The sequence below is a fragment of the Cardiocondyla obscurior genome, linkage group LG03 (genome assembly GCF_019399895.1).
Source record: "Cardiocondyla obscurior isolate alpha-2009 linkage group LG03, Cobs3.1, whole genome shotgun sequence".
NCBI lineage: Eukaryota > Metazoa > Arthropoda > Insecta > Hymenoptera > Formicidae > Cardiocondyla > Cardiocondyla obscurior.
This window is the reverse complement of record NC_091866.1, coordinates 6,339,713-6,361,078: the sequence shown is the minus strand read 5'-3', so window position 1 is coordinate 6,361,078 and position 21,366 is coordinate 6,339,713. Positions and strand designations below refer to the sequence as shown.

Here is a 21,366-nt window from a genome sequence, read left to right as displayed (position 1 = left end):
TTCGTAATAATTCTTTTGTCCCAAAACCACAAAATTTTGAGTAATATTTTTTTAATCTGGACCGACGAGAATGACTAAAGGTTGAAGATCGCAACCGTATTGTGCTAGTTTTTCTTCCCGTAAACGGAGTTGATTCTCTAAGTCTCCAATAATCTGAAAATTCAAAGGAGTAATTATAGCCAAAATAAGTATTTTTCTTAAATCGTTACATGAAAAATCGTTACATCGTTTTATTTTACATAAAAAATAAAAATTTTTTAAACTATTTTACCTTTACGTGAAGAATAAAACCTTCTTGCATTTCTATATTAGACGGGCGCCATTCTTTAATCGTTTTTGTTTGCTTCTGCGCATTTACCAAAGGAAATAATTGTGCAATTGAAAATAACACTTTTAAAGTTATTTGACCTAAAATAAATTGTATTAATCAATTAATCATTTAATTAATTTTTTTTTAATTTTATTTATTAATTTTATTTAGTTTTTTTTTTTATTTTTAATATAAATGTTAACTGAAGTATATTTTATATCTTATTTTTATACATTATATTTTATTTTATTAAAATTTTTTTATTATTATAATTTACTTATACAAGGTGTCCCAGATCAGTGGACGATGCCGTAAATGATAGGTAGATTTAATCGAATTAAAACGAAAAGTCCTTTATCATTTTGAAAAATTCTCAATAGTTTTCGAGAAAAAAATTAAAATATATTAAATGTATAAGCGTAAGAGCGACAAGAAAGCTGCGCGTGAGTGAGCGCGACAGGCGAATGACTAGAAATAGCACCGTCGTCTGTCGCGCTCACTCAGCCCACGCTTCCTCGTCGCTCTTACGCGTACATAAATTAATTTTTTTCTTGAAAACTATTGAGAATTTTTCAAAATGGTACAGGACTTTTCGTTTTAATTCGATTAAATCTACCTATCATTTTCGGCATCGTCCACTGATCTAGGACACCCTGTATATACACTATATTTTAGATACATACCTTCCGGTAATATATTAGTTTCAAAAGTTTTTATTTTATTTTGCAATTTTATAAAAAGAAATTTGGACAGTTTGGGCCAGTTAATAAATAATTTTAAACAGTTATCCGAATTTTTATTTTTAAAATCAATTTCTAACTGTAAGAAAATATAAAATCTATAAAAATTGTCAAATTGTAAAAGTGCATTTTATAGAGTAATTGTGTTATTAACTAGAGTATAGTCCTTTTCGTCAAGTAAAGCAGGATACTGTGCTATATACTGGCCGATAGAAGCCTCTTTTATTAACAATTCGGTTTTGCGCTGTCTCGAAGTTTGTTGCCAATACTGCAAAACTTTAGACCATGGTTGAGAACTATTTTTTAGCCACAGTAACGCGTCATTATTTACGATTTTGTCACTTTCTGTTATTACTAAAAATCCAAAATAACTTATTAAAATAAAAGAGCAATGTTTAAAAAAAAAAATAAATAAAAAATTAATCGACAATTAAATAAACATATATTGATATACACTGCTCAAAAATAATATAGCATAGAAAAATTTTATGCAAAAACTGTCAAACTTTGACTGACGGTAACTCCGCGAAAAATTATCGTAAAATTATGATTTTTTTTTTTAATGAAAGCTTGAAATCTCTACTTTAAGATGCTGTAGTTGGATTTTAATTTTGATTTATTTTCACTACTATAACATCTTAATATGTGAGAACATGTTTAATGTATTAAAACTAACAAAGTTTAACGGAACGTACGGACTTGCTACATTTTCTTGGATGGATTCTGTTTGCAAAAACATAAAGTCTGAACCTTTTTCTTTAATTAAAAAAAAAAAAAAAAGTTGCGGCGATTTTTTTTCGCAAAGATACAGTAATTTAAAGTAACCCTTGCATTTTGCAATATACCGCCGGCATTAGCATTACCCGATGTGCACCACGGGAAGGTTGCCGGTCGGATTTTGCACAAAAGGCTTGTCCAGTGACGACTCACGCTCCTCCTTGTCTAGTTTCAATCCGGGGTCTAGAGGAGTACTCACCGGATTCGAATCCTCCATCCCGAAATGTTTCAAAATTTTACGTATATATCCTCCCTGACTCAGATTAATACTACCCTCTTTTCGGGTAAATTCTATGCCTAAACACTGTCGTACTTTTCCAAGTCTTTTTATAGAAATACGTCGCGATATACTGTCGCAAATACGATCTATTTCCTTATTATTCCGTGAAGCTATTAAAACGTCATCGACGTACACGGCTATCAGTGTGATGTTTTCTCCTTGTCCTATCCGATACAAACAAGTATCTGCGTTTGTCGGTGTCGCTCCGCACTCCCTCAAGATCTCGTCGAATTTGGAATACCAACTTCTGCCTGCTTGTCGTAGACCGTACAACACTTTCTTCAAATGACATACGTTCTTCCCCGCATTCAGCTTTTGGAGCATCTTCTTCGCCTTGCCTTGAACGGTACGATCTTCATTTGATTCGATAATAATTCTCAGCAATTCGACACTTTCTTTAGGAGGGCTCATAAATATCTCTTTCTTGAAAAAACCGTTGAAATACGCCGTCGTGACATCTAACTGTTGTATGTTCATGTCATAATGTGCTGCCAAACTTATCATTAGTCGGATAGAGCTCATTCAAGCCACAGGAGCAAACGTCTCGTTAAAATGTACACCCGGCTTCTGTGTGAACCCTTGGGCTACCAGTCTCTCTTTGCGCCGTTGAATAGATCCATCAGGGTTCGTCTTGTTTCTAAGTACAACTCGGCTTCCAATGACTGTGGCGTTATCTTTGCTATGGGCCATCGTCCATGTATCGTTTTTATAATTGACGTCAATTCATCGACCATCGCAGCTCGCCATTCGTTGGCGTCAGGGCCGGACATAGCTTCCTTCATGGGCACCTCGGAAAGTTGAGCCACATGTTCTACTCCAGATGCTACTGTACATCTGTATTCCTTTCCGGGTCTTCCCCTTTGTCCAGTCCTAATGATTCTGGGTCTTCCTGGCGCTCTTCGTACGTTCACTTGGTGATCGTCCTCTTTATCGTCGCTTGCGTTCGGATCCGTTTCGTCGATCGTCTCGGTATATTCATCTGATGATTCCGTGCTGCGTTCCTCAATGACTTCGTGACTTGGAACGTTCGTCCTATCGCTCGGTGTTATTTCCACGACAACAGAATCTTCGTCTAAATTAGGATCTAAGACATTTGATTCATGAGGTTTCAGCGTCTGTGGTCGAAAGTCGTCACTCGTTGTATCGGCGGATGTGGACATAGGAAGAAATTTCACGTCCCTAGAAATAATAGTTTTCCTTTCATTCGGGATTCATATCCTATATCCTTTCGCAGTATCCGAGTATCCGACGAATATTCCGCCTATCCCACGAGGTTCGAGTTTTTCGATACCAGGTTTTGTATTCCGGATGTAAACTGGTTGTCCAAATTCCCTGAAGTACGTCACATTCGGAATCATTCCGCTAAATACTTAAAATGGCGTCACCCCGTTCAGAGATCTTGACGGGCAGCGGTTACGAATATGATTCGCCGTATTGACAGCTCTCCCCAAAAATTCGACGGAAGTCCGGATTGCAATAGAAGACATCGGGCCATGTTCATAATGGTATAATTTCTTCTCTCAGCCACGCCGTTTTGCTGCGGGCAATATGGAACAGTAAGCCTTCTGACGATCCCTTTTTTCTTCAAGAATTCGTCGATGGAGGAGTTTACGAATTCTCTGCCGTTATCGTATTGGATATATTTGATTTTTTTGCCGGTCTGATTTTCAATCATCGCAACAAATTCTTTCAATACCTGAAAAACATTGGATTTGTTTTTTAAAAGGTAGATCTGTTCCCATCTGGAATGATCATCAATGAATTGTAAAATATACTTAACTCTTCCGATAGATGTAACCTGCATGGGCCCGCACAGATCTATATGTATAATGTCCAGCACCTCCGAAGATCGGTCCGATTTTATGGGAAAGGGGCTCCTCGTCATCTTTTCCTCCGGATAGATACGACATGCGCCGTCTGCGTGCGTTCCCATCTCGAGTCCTTTTATCCTTCGTTGACGAAGAGCGGCAATGAGATTCCTCTGATTTAGATGACCGAACCTTGCGTGCCAATTTGCATTTTCCTTAAATGAACCTGCTTCTTTAACTCCAGCAGCACCGGCCGCATCGTCCAGTTGCTCTTTGACGACGTACAACCCGTTCACTTTGTTCGCAATTAGCTTCACGTATCCGTCTTTGTCAATTACGCGCGCCCTATTTTCTTTGAACACTACATCGTATCCGCTTTCCGTGATTCTAGGTACCGATATGAGATTCATACGGAGGTCTGGAACAAGTCGCGCGTTTTCAAGACGGATTAACCTTGTCTCGCCCAGAACGCTAGTATTCTTACGCGCTGTGCCTTCTCCTTCAATTCGCGTGTAGCCTAAACTGGCTAAATTCAGCCGTTCGTCTTTTTTGATTATTTCTCCTTCGAATCTATTGGCATTCCGACAGAAGTGTGACGTTGCTCCGCTGTCCAAGTACCAACCATCCGTCTCGCTCGTTCCGGTCATACAAAAATCAGACGTTAACAGCGTCGTCCCCGGTGTGTGCTGTGCCACTTGAGAGTCTTTTCTTGAATTATTCTTGCACTCGGCAGCCTTATGTCCAAAGATTTTGCACTTGTGACACTTGAACTTAAAAGTGCTCGCGTTGGAACTTTCCGCCGTTTCCTTACTCTTTTTCGGCGGTCTTCGTCTGTTCCTTTGAGTGTACATGGCGTCGCACGCGTTATTGTTTGTAGCACCTTTCCTCGCGTCGGATTCTTCCACGATCTTCATTCGCAGATTCTTTATGCTGGGCAATGTATCTCGTGCCTCGATTGCACAACGAAAGTTTTCAAATTCCCTCGGAAGACTAATGAGCAGCAACGTCGATAGAAGGTCACCATCAATTTCTACACCGATCTCGTTAATCTTATCTAAGATGTTGAAGAATTGGTTAAGATGCGCGCGCACGTCACTATCGTTCTGCATCCTGAGCGTGGTCAACTGTCTCAGCAAAGCCGCTTTTTGCGCCGGTCCCTCGGATTGATACGTGTCCTTCAATTTTAGCCATGCTTTGCGGGAAGTCGTACACCCCTTTACTGCTTCAATTTGCTCGAACTGATCGAGAGCACGATGTTTGACTTCGCCTTTGCACCGTTTTGTTCCCACATGCGCACTGCGTTCTCAGAGGCCGTATCGCCTGTCGTTGATTGTGGCTTCGGGCATGTTCCGTTTACATACTGCTATAAATCGTCTTTCACGAACAGCGCTTCCATGAACATTTTCCACGTGTCGTAATTGTTCTTATTCAAGGAGTCGAACTTCGCCACTCGAGCCATTGTCGATTGCGCGGTTGTATTGCTCACCGTCGTTTTTCTCTACCGCGACTGTTCGCGTAATGGCGTGTCGCGACACGTTGCTTCCGAGCAGAGAGCTGAACTTTCGATCGCGGCCGGCCACGCGTACAGATGCAGAGGCTCGTCCGTGTGACGCCAGCGCTTCGACTGCCGTCGGATAGAGGAAAAGGCCAGAGCTATACACTATCTATCCTACTCTTTCACGGCCTCGTCGGTAACTCGGTAGTTTCGGTATCGCGCAAGCATGATGGTAACCGCTCGAATGCGAACGGCTGCTTTTATTTACCATGTACTATAAAACTTACCATGTTACCATCATTACCATGTAAAATAAAAATTGAAAATAAATAAATTGTTATTCATAAAGAATCCTTCTTTTTTTAAACTAAATCATTTTTATCTTATAAGTTAGCAGTACGAAATAAGCAGAGTTAATTTTTATAAATTTGTAGCTAATTTGTTGTTAAAAAGTAATTGGCAAAGAAAAAGTTTGTTACCATCTGCTTTTATTATTATACATTTTTTAAATAATGTTCAAGTAAAAGAAGATGAAGTTAGTCGCAAAGGAATTTAATCAAGATAACGCTTTGTTGCTTATTTATCGCTAAATATTTGCCAAAGGAAAATATTAAATTGCTATTTTCTTTTCTTAGTTAACAAATTGATATCTTCTACGTAAACGCTCGTTATTAGGTAACGGTTGTTGCTATCGATTCGGGGTTTCAGATATTTTGTTTAAAAACTGAAAAGAAGTCATTTCAATTGTTTAAACAATTTTTTACAAAAAAGTCACTCATCGGATTCGATCGCCGGACGATGTTGCGAGTGACATAGTATAGTCTTTTTTTCAATATTAACATTTTTGCTAGTTAACAAATGGATATCTCCGAGATCGCGTGTCCGATTTTTATAATTTTTTTTTTTAATAACGTTACAGCATCGTCCGACGACCGAATCCGATGAGTGACTTTTTGCAAAAATTATTTAAACAGTTTAAACATTTTCACGATGTAAAATTGCAATACTCAAATTCGGCGATGCATTATATGAAACCGAGAATAAAAATAATTTGTTAATTCGCAAAGCTTGCTATAATTTCCTTGTTATTAGTCAAAATCCTAGACCTAGTACGCGTGTAAAATGCCGCAAAAACGAGGATTATCAATCCGCGGCGTGCGGCGTTGTCTGCTCAACGAATTCGCTGCTGTCCACCGTTGCCGTTTCGCTTAGCCGAGTAATGCCTAGCCGATACTTTGCTTTTTCGATCTGTTCGCCGCCCGCCGCCCTCCGCCCTCCGCCCTCCGCCCTCCGCCCTCCGCCCTCCGCCCGCTGTTAACTACTTGTTGCCCATGCTGATTATTCAGTTTTTTATTGAAAGTAAATTTCGATAATGTATAAGATAAAGGTTAATTAAAATAAGATGCTGAAATGTAGAAAAAACAAATAAAGTTTACTTTTTTTTTAAATTTATTTAAATAATTAATTTTTCCGAAATCGTAAATGTACAGAAATCGCATATGTTCTTTGCACAAAAAGATATAACGTTTTTTTTGTATTATAACAAAACGATCGTGCCTTCACAAAAGTCATATTAATTTTTTTCCTGATAGAATCGAACGTTAGATGGTTTTAATTATTATTGGTGTTAGCGATAAACGACGAGTTTAAACAGTTGAAATAAATAATACCCGTGTAACGATGCCCCCGGAATGAGCATCGTTCCCGGTGAAGAACGGACGAGACGACCATCCTCTCGGCCAGGCAAGGGAGCGCGGGGGGCTCCCGAAGAAACCGATCATCGAAATACGTAATTATAACGAGTACCGCGGAACGCGCCAAGTCCCGCGGAACGAGCGTATCCGAGCGGCCCCGAACTCATCCGAGCGAGCGCGACGCGCACGGTACCGCGGAATACCGCGGCCGGCGCCACGAACAAGGATACCCCGGATGTCGCCTTGTGCGAGATAAAAAGCCGAACTCGGGGAAGTCGCGCACCGTTCTCGTGCCGTTCGCTTCGCAGCGAACATCCGAACCGAACCGACTCCTGGAGCAAGCAAACCAACGGGGTGGAGCGAACTCCGTCTCGGTCAGGAACTCCTGACGCTTGCACCGCAGAGGAATCTTCCTGCCGAAAGCGACTTAGACTGATACGACCGGCTCGTGGGGTGAAGCGCACTTCGCCTCCTTCGAGCGATCTCGATCCCGGATCGACAGTCAGCTTGCCTAGGCGAAAAATATCCATTCGCACCGTTGCACAAAACCGGGGTGGAGAGATCTCCGCCTCGGCCGAGTACTCTCGGCTACTGCAACACCGAAGAGGTGCTCCATCCTCTCCGCTGTCCGAATACCGCGTTCGCGCCGCGATCTAAGCGTTAGGTCGATCACCGCGTCTCGCGCCGCGTGCATAGATCAGGCCCCGCCCAGGCCCGCGACTCGGGGAAATACTCGCGCCGCTAACCCCGCGCTCCGATTAGGGCGTTATCTAGGCGGCTGCCGAAAACCTGTAACGGCCCGCCCGTCGTAGACCCGCGTATCGATTACCACCGTACCGATCAAGCGCATACTCGCGCCAATTACCGCGTCATCGTGAATCTATTGTTAAATTCGTGTTCGTCCGGCGACGTCTCAATCACGCGTTCGTCATAATTGGCTTAAATGTATTTCTGTTCTATTAATTGAATAAAGCATCAATTAATTGTTACATAAACCACGTCTCGTGCATTCTCGGACCTCTCAATTCAACTCGCGAATCCTGTCCGCCCGGCGAGCACGTCCGGGCACTCTCGCTTGCAAGATATTCGCGGCCAGGAATTACGGTCGTTTCACCCGGAGGAAAGAGAAGGGTAAGCAGATCCCTTTGTTCGACTCTATATAAAAGAAGGATCGTTTTTATAACGCGAATTATAGTTAAAAGTGTCGAATAGAAAAGATATTTGTGGTTCAACAATGTCGCGTAAGAATTTTATTATATATTCTTATTAAAGTATTTAAACGTTTCTGGTTTTAAATAGAAATGTTTTATTTAATTATAATTATTGTTTTTTTGTCCAGAAGAAGATCTACAATTAAGCGAGGAAGAGATATTACTTGATCTCAACATTAATGACACGCCGCCGCGCTCCTCAACATCGATTCAATTGCTGGCTGCTCAATTAAAAAATCAGGAAAAAATTATTGAGCAGCTGGTGGAAAATCAAAAGAAGTTAATGGAAGTTATACAACAACAACAGCCACAGCAGCAACAACAGCCACAATCACAGCAGCAACAGCAGCAGCAGTCAGAGCAGCAAAACTTAGACAAAGCTGCTGGCAGTGACCAACCCCCACTGAGGGGTAGAAAAATGTGTAATTTTTTGATCGGTTTTTTATCTACGTGTAAATTTTTCCGATCAAAAAATCTACGTACAATTGTTTTTGTCAAGAATTGTGATAACAAAATTTTCTAAAGCAGTCACTAGTCATCTAGTATTCGTGGTGTGACAATCTGTTAAAATGGCAAGTTATACTCCACAAGAATATACGGATATGATAATAGCCTATGGGCTAGCCGGTGAAGACGCCACTCGTGCTGCCGAATTGTACATCGAACGGTTTCCTGGGCGAGCACACTATCCGTGCAACCGGACAATTTTCCGCGTAGTGCAGAGATTACGCGAGACGGGATGTCTTGTGCATAATCGAAATAATGCACCTGCGCGACATCAAGTGCAAGATGAAGAACGAGTGCTCGACTTATTCTCTGATCAGCCGAGAATGAGTGTACGTCGTGCGGCACATCATCTTCATTTATCAACATACACGGTGCACAATACTCTTCGAGAAAATATGCTACACCCGTACCACGATCAACGAGTACAGCAGCTTTTACCGAGGGATTTTGGATCACGGCTCCGGTTTTGCGAAGGTATTTTTATTAATAATTTATATTTGTTTTAATTTTAAAGAGAATAATAATTGTTAAAAAAATCATTTATTTTACAGAGTTCCTTGCAAAATGTCGGCGAAACGCATCGTTTCCCGATATTATTTTATGGACCGACGAGTCTACATTTACACCGAAAGGTGTTTTTAATTCGAGAAACCACTTGTATTGGTCGGACGAAAATCCGCATATGGTACGACAAGGAGCATTCCAGTATCGATGGACCGTGAATGTATGGGCGGGAGTCGTCGGTAATCAAGTGGTAAGTATAAACAGATAACAGATTATTTTATTAAACATTTTGTAACGCATATTTTCTTTTATTCAATTCAGATCGGTCCACATTTCCTTCCTCCGCGATTAACCGGAGAAAGTTATCAGCATTTTTTAGAAAATGTGTTACCGGGACTATTAGAAGACGTGCCTCTGGAAACAAGAAGGCGAATAATCTATCAGCACGACGGAGCACCGGCTCATTCCTGCCTGGCAGTGCGCGAAGTTTTGGATGCGCATTTCGGCGACAGATGGATGGGTCGTGGTGGCCCAATGTCCTGGCCGGCACGGTCACCAGATTTGACCGTACTAGATTTTTTATGGGGTCATATTAAAAATCTAGTAGAACCCCAACGAAATAAAACTGTAAATGACGTACGCGAAGCTATTGTTGCGGCGTTTGCGACTATTTCGCCGGAAATGGTGCACCGTGCGACGCGCGATGTTGTTCGAAGGGCCGAACTCTGCTTACAGCAGAGGGGAGGGCACTTCGAACAACTTTTGCATTAAGCGCTAAAAGTGGAATAGGCCTACCGGGGATACCACTATAAAAAAAACGCACCATGCTATCTACCGCAAGGTGGTGAGGAAATGATAGCGCATTATTTCCTTCTCATTTTACGTTCAATTACTGAAAACGTTGTGAACAATAAATAAGATGCGACCTTAAAGTATCGGTGTGAATGATATCGATCGTGCGAACGCGTTTGTTTGTCTTCGCCGCGAAGACTCGCCGCGACTCTCTTATCGCCGCTCGGTTTACTAACATTCTTAAAAATACTAGCCGTCGTCTGTCGCGCTCAGTCCGCGTGTCCTCCTTGTCACTCTTACGCTAACATATTTTAATTTTTTTCTCAAAAACGGTAAAGAATTTTAAAAAATTGTAAAGGACTTTTTTTCTTAAAATTTAATTCTCTATCTAAATTTTTCGGGCGTGACACCTCGAATCAAACACCCTGTATATATATATATATATTTATATATACTTATATGTTTAGATTAATAACAACCTTTTCATTGTTCGTTTATGTATTCTAGTCAAACTATTTTACGCTTAAGATTATTCATAACGGGTTGGTGTTTCTCAAAAAGAATAATTATTTCAAATTAAAAAAAAAAAAATATTTGTATATTTATAATGATAAAAAAAAAAAAACAAATACATACTTATTATATAGTTCGCTTTTTTTACTAAGGGGTTTTTTTTTTTTTTTATAAATGATTATTATATGCCTAATATAAAAATCCTTAACTTACTAATGAGTAACATACGATTATATATATATGTGTTTATAATAACTTATAATTACGTGTATATATGATTTAATAATGGTAGTATTAAAAGTGATAATAGTGACTTAAAATTAGATTTGCCCCGCCATTCTTAGCCGGCGCAGGCTGACCTGTTGCTCAACATTGTTGGGCCCGGATTTAAAATTTAATATCACTCCGGGGCTCTTGTGCGCAACCCCGATGTGTTCGAGCGCATTTGCCAGGTCTCGGTCCTGGAAATCGCTCTTGCCCTGGATGGAGAATTTCACCTCTGCGAACTCTCCCCAGGATGGCCAGATTATTCGGATTTGGCCCCATTGCTTCTCTAATAGGGCCCTAGCAAGGGCAATGTCCCGCTCGGTCCATCCGGAAGGGTTGATGGGCCTGATACCATACGTCCCGCATGGTACGGCTTGCCACGGCTGCTCCATAAACCTCTCTTCCAGGCGGCAGCAATCAAATTTTCGCCGGTGAATTTTCCGCCCCCAATCTCGTAGGTGGATCGTGACGTCAGTGTGCGAGGTTACTTCCGTCACGATCCCCCTCTGCCACCGTCTTTTCTCTTTGACAGCGACCGTCGTCCCCACCTTGACGCAATCCGGCGCCAGCGTTAGGTTCTTCCCTATACGATTTATTCGAATCGACAAGTATTGGAGGAGCTCGTTCAGCTCTCCCTCTCCATTTTTGATCTTCACCCAGAAAAGGGTTGGCGACTCCACCTCCAACACTTGCATTTCTAGCGGGGAGCGAGTCAGCTGATGGGTGTCGATATAGGAAATGGTTGCCATATTAGTTTTTCTTTTCTTTCTTCTTACTCTTTTTTTTCTTCTTTCTTACTTCTTTCTTCTTATTCTAAAACAAAATGTTTCTTTAATAATAAAGAAAAAAATATTCTGATTTTTATTTTAAAGATTCTATGGACATAAATTATAAAAAAAATGAAAGTCTGTTGCGTGTACGGAAATACACGAAGTAAATACGGTCGTAAAGAAAAATCTGTTGCATGTATGGTATTACATGTAATATGATTAAATGGAAGTTTTTTAGTGTCGTAGTTGTAGAGAATACGTTGCATTCTCTCGGGCTGGAAGAAGAGGATAATGTCGTTCCTGTTCCTCCTCGTGATTCATTTCAGGTTCTTCAATAGGAGGCAATTCATTTTTTTGTTGTTTTTCAATCTCTGGCTCAGGCATTTTCGGTGCGCTTGGTTTTTCATATTTTTGTCTCTTTTCTCCTAAGTGTAATAATAGTTGTGTTAGTGAGTCCCAGATGGCTCCAATTAAATACAGAGACCATCCGTATACCGTATGCAGCGCGTACCCATGAACGAGAGTGTCGAGAATTAATTTAACTCCGCGAATGCACAGAAATATTCCTAGCATTCCGGCGCTGATATTTCCAAAAACCAAAAATTTACTCCACATTTTATTCCATGCGGAGGTTGCTACTTTCTCTATTGATGCCTCGTCCATGAGATTAGAAATTAACCCTCCATGTATCGTTGTAGGTTCTCCCATTACTCCCCTTGCTACTGTATTAAGTAGCGCAGGTCGTTCTGCGGGGAACATTATGTGATCCCTTAGATGTTCGAGATCTTTTTCACTGTAAATTCCGCTGGCTGCAAGTGATCCTGGATTTGTATAATGCCATGTTGGTTTAGTCATAGGTTTTATTGTGGTGGGGGGTAAGGTTCGTTCCGGTGTGGGTATCATTCGATACCATCCGTCGTTTAAGAAATACATAGGAGGTATTACTCGATTGCATGAGATTTGAGTTCCGGTTCTGGTTAATATATGAGTTCGTGGTGATAAGAAATACGTTTCGTTATTTTTAAGTACTGGCAATTCGGAATAACATTCTTTTATATGCTGAATTTTTACATCAACAGGTGTACATTTTATTATGTGTACTACTTCTCCGGAGATAACAGCCATATATCCAGGCCCTTTCATTATTTGATATGCAAATTCGTCAGGTGAATTTACTGCGATACTTAATGCATTTTTCAATACTTGTTGTTCTAAATTGCAGCGTTGTTTTAGTACATCTCGATATAATGAATTCATTTGCGAGCGGATATGTTTTTCTACGTATACAAATTTTGAGTTTACATAAGTAAATATGTCTAAATTTTCGACGGATAATGGTCGCGTTTGTGCAAATGAATCTCCTTTCGTGGTTTCCAAAATTAATAATTTAGGATGCTCGGTTTTTGTTAAAGTATATCCACATAACGGCTCTTCTCCTGTCTTGGTTAATGCAAATGTTATATCATGCGTAGATAATGAGTATACTATTTGCGGTTTTTCATAGAGTGTATCGAGCATTCGGTTTGCATATCCTTCATATAAAATATCGTAGTTATTAAATTTGCAATAATCGGTCGGTAATGTTTGCCAGAATGTATAACCCCCATCGATATCGATGCAATTATTATCTGTGTAAGTACATACAGTTCCTGATCTTAGGCGAATCTGATTCGCCTCCAAATTAACAGTAGCTTGATGAGTAATTAAAGTAATTGTTATTATGGCTTGTACAACAACATTGTCCCAGCTTCCGTAAGGGTCTGAATAATAACTGCCGGAGCAATGTCCGTCGGTACTTGCAGTTCCTGCAAGCGTAATCGGTCGCATTACCGTTTGATTTACTTTTAATCCGTAAACGTGATTATATGTTGAGAATGAGAATGATCCTGTTGCGTGCATCTTCTTGCATTGATCGACTGTAGTCTCGAAAATATATTCGGCTTGCCCGTTGGCTACCGTTGAAATATGTGAGTGCATTCCGCAATGGTATACATTTCGATTTATTGAAACTTTACACTGTATTACAGGTATTCCCTCGAATTTAGATAATTGCAGCAGTTGTATGTAGGTTCGGTCTACCTGAGGCTGTGTTAACGGTATATTGCAGTTTTCAACATCCAGTAACGATAAGGTTGTAATATTTAAATTCGCCGATCCACAATCATAACCGATTATTCCGTATGCTTTTTTAGTAATATGTGCTAAGATGACCGTGACAATAATCCATTTAAATCTCGAATCCATTTGAAAATATAATTTTTTTTTATTCTCATCCGTTCGGTTTTATATATGATACTCGGAGTCTGTTTGAATGTACTACTTTCGTATTTTTCTTAATTCTTATTCTCACATTGTTTTTATTTAAGATTTCTAAAACTTCGTGAAGCCCTGTATATTGATTGCCAAATTTTCCTGGCTTTGGCCCTTTTAATAAAAATACATAGTCGCCGGGTTTAAAAATTTTCGGATTTATTTTCTTGTCGTAATGTTTTTTAGATTTTTCTTTTGCTTCAGTTACATTTTTGAAGGCATTAACCTGCAAATTATGGAGTTGTGTAACTAAGCTTATCAAATAATCATCGTAATTGGCTAATTTTTCCTCCGGACCGAGTGGTTCGTCCGTCGGTACTCTGGCTATTTTCCCGAATACTAGTTCGTATGGTGTATGTTTTGTTGCTTCATGTACACAAGTATTATAGTTGAACATGGCGAGTCCGACCCATTTGTCCCATTCCTTTTGTTCATTGGCGTATTGCTTTAAATATTCGCCAAGAGCGTGGTGAGACCTCTCTAACGAGCCGTTTGATTGCGGGTGAAATGCTGTAGTACGAAATTTTCGTATTCTAAATATTTTCGCCACTTTCTTGATTAATTCACTCACGAAATTCCTTCCTTGATCGGTTAAAATTGCCTTTGGGGCGCCTAATACACAGATAAATCTGTCTACAAATACTTCAGCTATTGTTTCGGATGTCTGATTTTGTAATGGTACGCCCATGCAGAATTTTGTCAGCTGGTCTTGCATGGTCAGAATATATTCATTTCCTCTGTCTGTTCTTGGCAGAGGCCCTACAATATCCATGGCAATTTTGTCAAAAGATGCTCCCGGTGTGTCAGTTATTAGCATGGGTTGTTTGGTTTTCACCCTGACTAATTTTTTTAACTGACACTGTAGACATTGCTGAATATATAGTTGAACTTCTTGTTTTAAATTTTCCCAGTAGTATTTATGTTTATTTCTATTGTATGTTTTATTTACTCCGCGATGTCCCCCCGTTGGTGAACAATGCATTTCTCCGATTATTGACGATCGGAGATCTCTGGGAGGATATTTTATTGCTCCGTTGCAAATTATTAATTTCGTAGGTGAGTTTAAGAAAATTATATGTAGCAAGTTTTTAATTTCGCCCCAAGGTACATTGTTTATTAGATCGGTTTTCGCAATACTAACTGTTTGCAAATTTAGTTCATCGGAGATTATTCGCAAATTTTTTATGGCTGTAGATATGTATTGCAAAGTTAAAGTTGATCCTTCCCGGACTCCTTCGCTGATTGGTAAAATAATGTGATAATATTTCTTGTATTTAATCGGTTGCGCTTCCCCTAAAGCAAGCGTTTTAATTTTCGGTAATTCATTTCTCTCAAATAATTTTTGTGAACCAGAATCCAAAGGATTTCCTTCAATGTCAGTGAAGTATGTGATATTATCTTTTCGTAAGAATAGTAAGTCACGTGTTTCAATTATGTTGTTAGGTATATCTTGAATATCTGTAACAACGGGTAAATTTCTATTTTCCTCTGTCTCACTCTCATCTTCACTTCCACTGTCGCTCTCTCTTTCCTTGTCAGATTCATCTACCTGCTCGTCCTCCTTTCCGATTTCCTTGTCTTTTAATAGTTCTGTCCTTGCCCTTTTTGCTGTAAGGCTTCGTGTTTGTATTCGGTGCTCTTCTGGTGGTTCATGAATTAACGCTTTTTCCACAATTTCCTGTGATGGTTCATTTAATTCCTGTTCCGTAAATGGTATTGAATCATTTTTGCTTATTTCATTTTTATTAATTTCCTTTTCTATTTCTTCCTCATCAGATAAATATAATTTGTAATCGTCGTCTTCTTCACTGTCATTATCGGATTCTTCTAGCATTTGCGCGATTAATTCAGCATCTTTAGGATCGTTCGGATTTAATTTTTTCATAGGCTTAATTATGTTGCATTGCTTTTCTTCTACAGGATTTCTTGACAATGCATCTGCGTTTACATTCGTTTTTCCGGCCTTGTATACTACATCGTAGTCATACTCGGCTAATTTTAATCGCCATCGTAATATGCGCATATTTGCATCTTGCGCATTTTTGAACCAAAGCAATGGTTTATGATCCGTGACTAAAGTGAATTTTCGACCGTATAGGTATGGTCGAAAATGTTTCACACAATAGACTATTGCTAGTGCCTCTTTCTCGTACGTGTCGTATTTTACCTCATTCTCCGTCAATGTTCGTGATGCATATGCCACGGGTTGATCTTTGTTTATTATTCCCTGTGACAAAATTCCTCCTACAGCTATTCCTGAGGCATCCGTAGTTAAGATGAACGGTTGTGAAAAATCCGGATATTGTAATACGGGTTCTTCACATAATTTTTGCTTCAGTGATTCGAATGCTTCCTCTTGATTTGAAGTCCATTCAAATGCTGTGTCATTTTTTAATAACGCGGTTAATGGTTTAGCCAGTTTTGAGAAGTTAGGTATGAACCTGCGGTAATATCCCGCCAAACCCAGAAATTGTTTAATGTTCTTAGGCGTTTTGGGTCGTGGAAATGATTTGACGGCTTCCAGCTTTTTCGGATCTGGCGTTACGCCGTCTTTGCTAATTACATGACCGAGATAAGTTACTTTTGATTTCAAAAATTCACACTTATCCGGCTGTAATTTCAGGTTCGCCTCTCGCAACCGCTGTATTAATTGATTGAATTTTCGTTCGTGTTCTTCTAATGTTTTTGCATATATGACTATATCGTCCATATATACAAATAATTCTCGGCCCTGCAATCCCATTAACACAAGATCCATTAACCTCTGGAAAGTGGCAGGTGCGTTTTTTAATCCGAAGGGCATTCTTTCAAACTCATAATGCCCGAACGGAGTTGTGAAAGCCGTTTTATGGCTGTCCTTCGGATCCATTTTTATTTGATGGAATCCGGAAGCTAGATCACAGACGGAAAAATATTTAGCACCGCCTAATTGATCTAGTATATCAACAATGTTGGGTAATGGATAAGCATCTCCGATTGTCTTCTCATTGAGGCTTCTAAAATCCAACACCATTCTCCATCGTTTATTTCCTTGTGAATCGTCCTTCTTTGGCACGATCCATATGGGCGTATTGTACGGTGACTGCGAAGGTTTTACTATTCCTCCTTTCAACAGTTCGTCCACCTGTTTATTTATTTCCTCTTTATGTTTTTGTGGAAAGCGATACTGCCGGGTGTTAATAGGTTGGTCATCCGTTGTGGGTATTTGGTGTTGCAGTACCTGAGTGAAGGTCAGCTTCTCTCCGGGTATGTGAAATCTATCCTGGCTCTTTTTAATGAGATCCGTTACGTTTTCTTTTTCGGTGGCGTTTACATGTTCTAAGCGTAATAATTTCATTATCTCAGAAAGGCGCTTATTTTCCTGCTCATTTATTATGGCTAGGCATTGCGCACTAATTTTATCTTTCCTTTTCTTTTTATCCAAACGGGAGGTCGTAGATTCTTCTATTATTTGTTGAGACTGTTTTTCCATGGAGGTTGATATTCTTGAAGACGGTTTATTTACTGTTATTTTATTTTTATTATTATTAATTTTACATTTATCATATAAATGCAACTTCTTCGCTATTTCTTCGAAGGTAATGTGAGAGAGAGTATCTTCATTATTTCCGGGTTCTCTGACTCGCGGAAATTTTAATTCTTTTATCGTTTTCAATGGATCCATCCTAGAATTACTGGAGGAGGTCAGATCACGTAGTGAGGTTTGGAAATTTCCCTCCTCGTGATTGACAGGAGTTGAATCTTTGGAAATTTTAGATTCTATTTGTGAGGCTTGGAAATTTACCTCTTTATTTATTATATTTCCCGGCGATGTCCTGGCATCCTTCTCCTGGGCAATTAAATTTATATATTTTTCTTCTTTGGACGGGGTTTGGAAATTTCCCCCATTATTTATTTCATTAAGGTTCTTACCAGGCGATGTCTTCGCATCCTTCTCCTGTGTAATTTTTATTTTATTTTTCTCTCTCTTTTTAATTTTCTTTTGGATTTTGTCTTCAAGAAATTTTCCATCGATGAAGTCTTGATGACAGAGATCGTTGCTATCATGATTTTCTTCGTCATAGATTTTCTTGACTTCGGAGTCTTGTGACATTTCAACGGTCTGCCATTCTTTATTATACTTCTCGATGTTTCCTACCTGCATCTCGCTTAACGGTAGTAGTTGTATTGTAGGTACCTGAACTTCAATAGGTTCGCTCAGTGTACTTATTATGTTTAGATAAGCCTTTCCGTCTTCATTGGTGGCGACGGTATCTCCCAGATAAATACCGTGAACGACTTTCATTCGCGGTACATATTCGACTTCAATCTCTGGATTTGAAATTCGTACAAAGAATAGAGATTCGCCCTGCGGTGGAACAGTAATTGTTTCGGGAGTAGAAAATGAAATTCTTTCCCCCGATATTTCTAAATGTCCTTCAGCATAGTCTATTCGCGAATTTGTTTGTTTGAAAAAATCATTACCCAATATTCCGGCTTGAGAAATCGGAAAATCTTTTGATACAATGTGAAAAATTACTTGTTTTTTAAATAACGGCATTATTACTCTTCCAAGAGTATACACCGGATAATCATTTATTCCGTTCAATCTCAAAATATTTCCGTAATCGATTTTTAATTTATCTGAAATTAAATTTTCTTTAATTATATTCGGGCCTGAACCTGTATCTAACATGAAAGTCGCGTTTTGATTTTGATTGTTTAATTTTACTTGAATCGTGGGTACATGACTATGCCTATCTAAGTTTACGGTGACCGGGCGAATTTCGAGCTCCATTCTTTGACTCATTTCCGGAGAGTTACCACTGGGTGTGAGATCCGTCCGGACCCCTGCTGCACACCCATCTTTGAGGGGCCACTGGCGTTTCCAGCACTTATTGCTTCACGCCTTTTGTTATTAGCAATCCTTAGTTCGCAATCATCTAACATGTGCCCTTCCTTTTTACAGTAGCGGCAGTGCTCTACCTCCTTAGAGCTGTTTTGCCTCGCATTATTTCGGCATTCTTTGGCTGAATGTCCGAATCCTTCGCATATTTGACACGTTATTCGTGTTTTATGCTCAGTTGTTCTCGACTCTTGCTGTTTCCTCCAACAATTATTTGCGGTGTGCCCCGATTTGTCGCACCATTGACAGATTAACGTTGTTCTGACTTGATTGTTATTATTACGGTTGCCATTATTAAATCTGCAATTTCTTGCATTATGACCGGGTTTATTACAAATTTGACAATTGAATTTATTTTCCTGAATTAAGTTTATAAACCGGCGGTTATTGGTTTCGCGTAACCGACATTTTTCGGCACTATGTCCGCGTTTTTTACAGATTTGACAAATTAAAATCTCGTTTGGGGCATTTAAATGGTTTCCTGTTTGTATCGTTAACTTCCTACAGTTCGAGGCAACATGCCCTTCTTTGAGGCATAACTGGCAAATTTCTCGAGAACGATCTGTATTCGATAATTTAGGGGTGGCTGAGACTTTACCGTGTCGTATTTCGGTAATTTCACGTAGCTCTCTTTCTATATTTAGAGCATCATTGACGGTTTCATGCACATCTAAATCCCTTTTTACCCTTTGTTCTATTTCTGCTTTTAACCCTCGTATAAAACATTTGCATACATCTTTTTCTAAAGTGTTTCTAATTTCAGCTAATTGCTCATAATCATCAATCATTCTTTTGTGCACGTCCATTATTCTGTTTCCCAGAAGTCTCACTCTGTTAGCATACGTGATTACGTCTTCTTCGTTTTTTTGATATACTCTTCCCAATTCCCCCTGTAGTTGATAAACATTTTTATCTTGTCCAAAAATGTTCTCTAAAAATTTGGTTAATTGAGCCACGGTATCAAATTCCATCCCCTGGATCGTTCGTCGATCTTCGCCTGTTATCCGCGTTCGAATTACTTTTGTTGTAACCCAAACCCCGTTGCAACACGAAACATGACGCAGGGCATTTCGGAATAAGTATCTCGTAATTAAATAACCTCGGAGAATGCAAGATCAGCAAACCTCCTTAAGAAATTAAATAATAAAAGAAACACGTGCGAGAACTTATTGCCGAAATCGCTGAGGTTGCATTCGCCGAACTACCGAAGTTCGGCATTGCAACCCGATGAGGCCAAGGCCCTGCGTCACTATTAAATAACCGCGAACCGTCACGGACGGGCAGTCGCATCATAGTCCGTGCCGTAAACTGAGAGCGGTGATAATCAAAGTTTGGTCGCGTGCCAAGTAAGAGGAGACCTCGCGGAGCCGAGGACGCGTGACAACGCGAGGACGTGTGCCGAACCGACAAAAGGGAACTTAGGAAGATAGAAAAGGTGTAACATTGTAACAGAATAAAACTTCTAAGTTTTTTATTTGAAACGAATAATTTCGCCCTCCCTCACGGATCCCGAAGGTCGGACCCCGTGCACCGGCCCCGGTGCAACAAAAGTGGTGGCAACGGTGGGATCCGCCCTCCGGGAGGCGCAGTCGCCTACTCTGCGACGGCGAGGACGATTTCTGAAACAAAGAAAAAACCGAAGATTAGTACAAAAACTTATTAACGAGACGAGACGGACACACCATAGTGAACAAAGTATTGAGTCAGCAGTAGACTCAGTATCTGAACCCGTGATAAAAGAAAGGAAGGAAGAAACAGCCAAGCAGTGCGACGAGGAAGCAACATAACGGCCAAGCAGTGCGACAAGGAAGCAACATAGCGGCCAAGCAGTGCGACAAGGAAGCAACATAGCGGCCAAGCAGTGCGACAAGGAAAGCAACATAGCAGCCAAGCAGTGCGAAAAGGAGAGCAGTATAGCAGCCAGCAGCAAAGCAGATCAAACATGCGAGTCACAGCGTTAATGTAAGTCCGAAATATTTTGTAACCGACCGATCCATGTCGGATAGCGAATTAGAATTACAACGCCGCGTTGCAAACAATTCGTGGCTACACAGCCAAGCGGCTAGACGAGCGTTACAGCCGACACCTGTACGACCATTGCGAGTCGCCATAAACGCGTTAAACGACATTAGAAATAGGGTACGCCGCGTGTTAGAATACGAAAACGACCCCGCGACAGAAAGCGAGGAATCCGTAAATGTTATCACGCCGCGCGAATTTGATTTTGGCGAAATAGACGACGCGTTATTAAACCGCGGAGACGGAAATATTGCGCGCCGTACACATAATCAAATACTTGCAGACACCCCGAGCGACATTAGCGGTATTTCGGACAGGGGAGAATTCTCCTTAACGTCATACGATAGTAGCGTGTTTGATCCCGCGGAAATTTTCACAAATAATTTAAACACTACCCGTGAAAAAATGACACATAACTACTCATTGCTGGACGGAGCGGTTGGGGGAGTACCGGAGATACTCATCGACAGAGAGGTAAACGCGT

General features: G+C 40.1%; 1 protein-coding gene across 1 annotated transcript; it reads right to left on the bottom strand.

Annotated features, from left to right (window-relative positions):
* Positions 1-11,902: 11,902 nt before the first annotated feature.
* LOC139113834 (uncharacterized) lies at positions 11,903-13,887 on the bottom strand. The gene has a single exon (XM_070675256.1). It carries the CDS (start codon positions 13,643-13,645, stop codon positions 11,903-11,905), a length of 1,743 nt encoding a protein of 580 aa, XP_070531357.1. The 5' UTR covers positions 13,646-13,887.
* Positions 13,888-21,366: the final 7,479 nt, after the last annotated feature.

What these genes read in the sequence shown, in the direction of transcription:
- LOC139113834 (XM_070675256.1), bottom strand. Translation starts at nt 13,645, where the DNA reads ATGCACTCACATATTTCAACGGTAGCCAACGGGCAAGCCGAATATATT.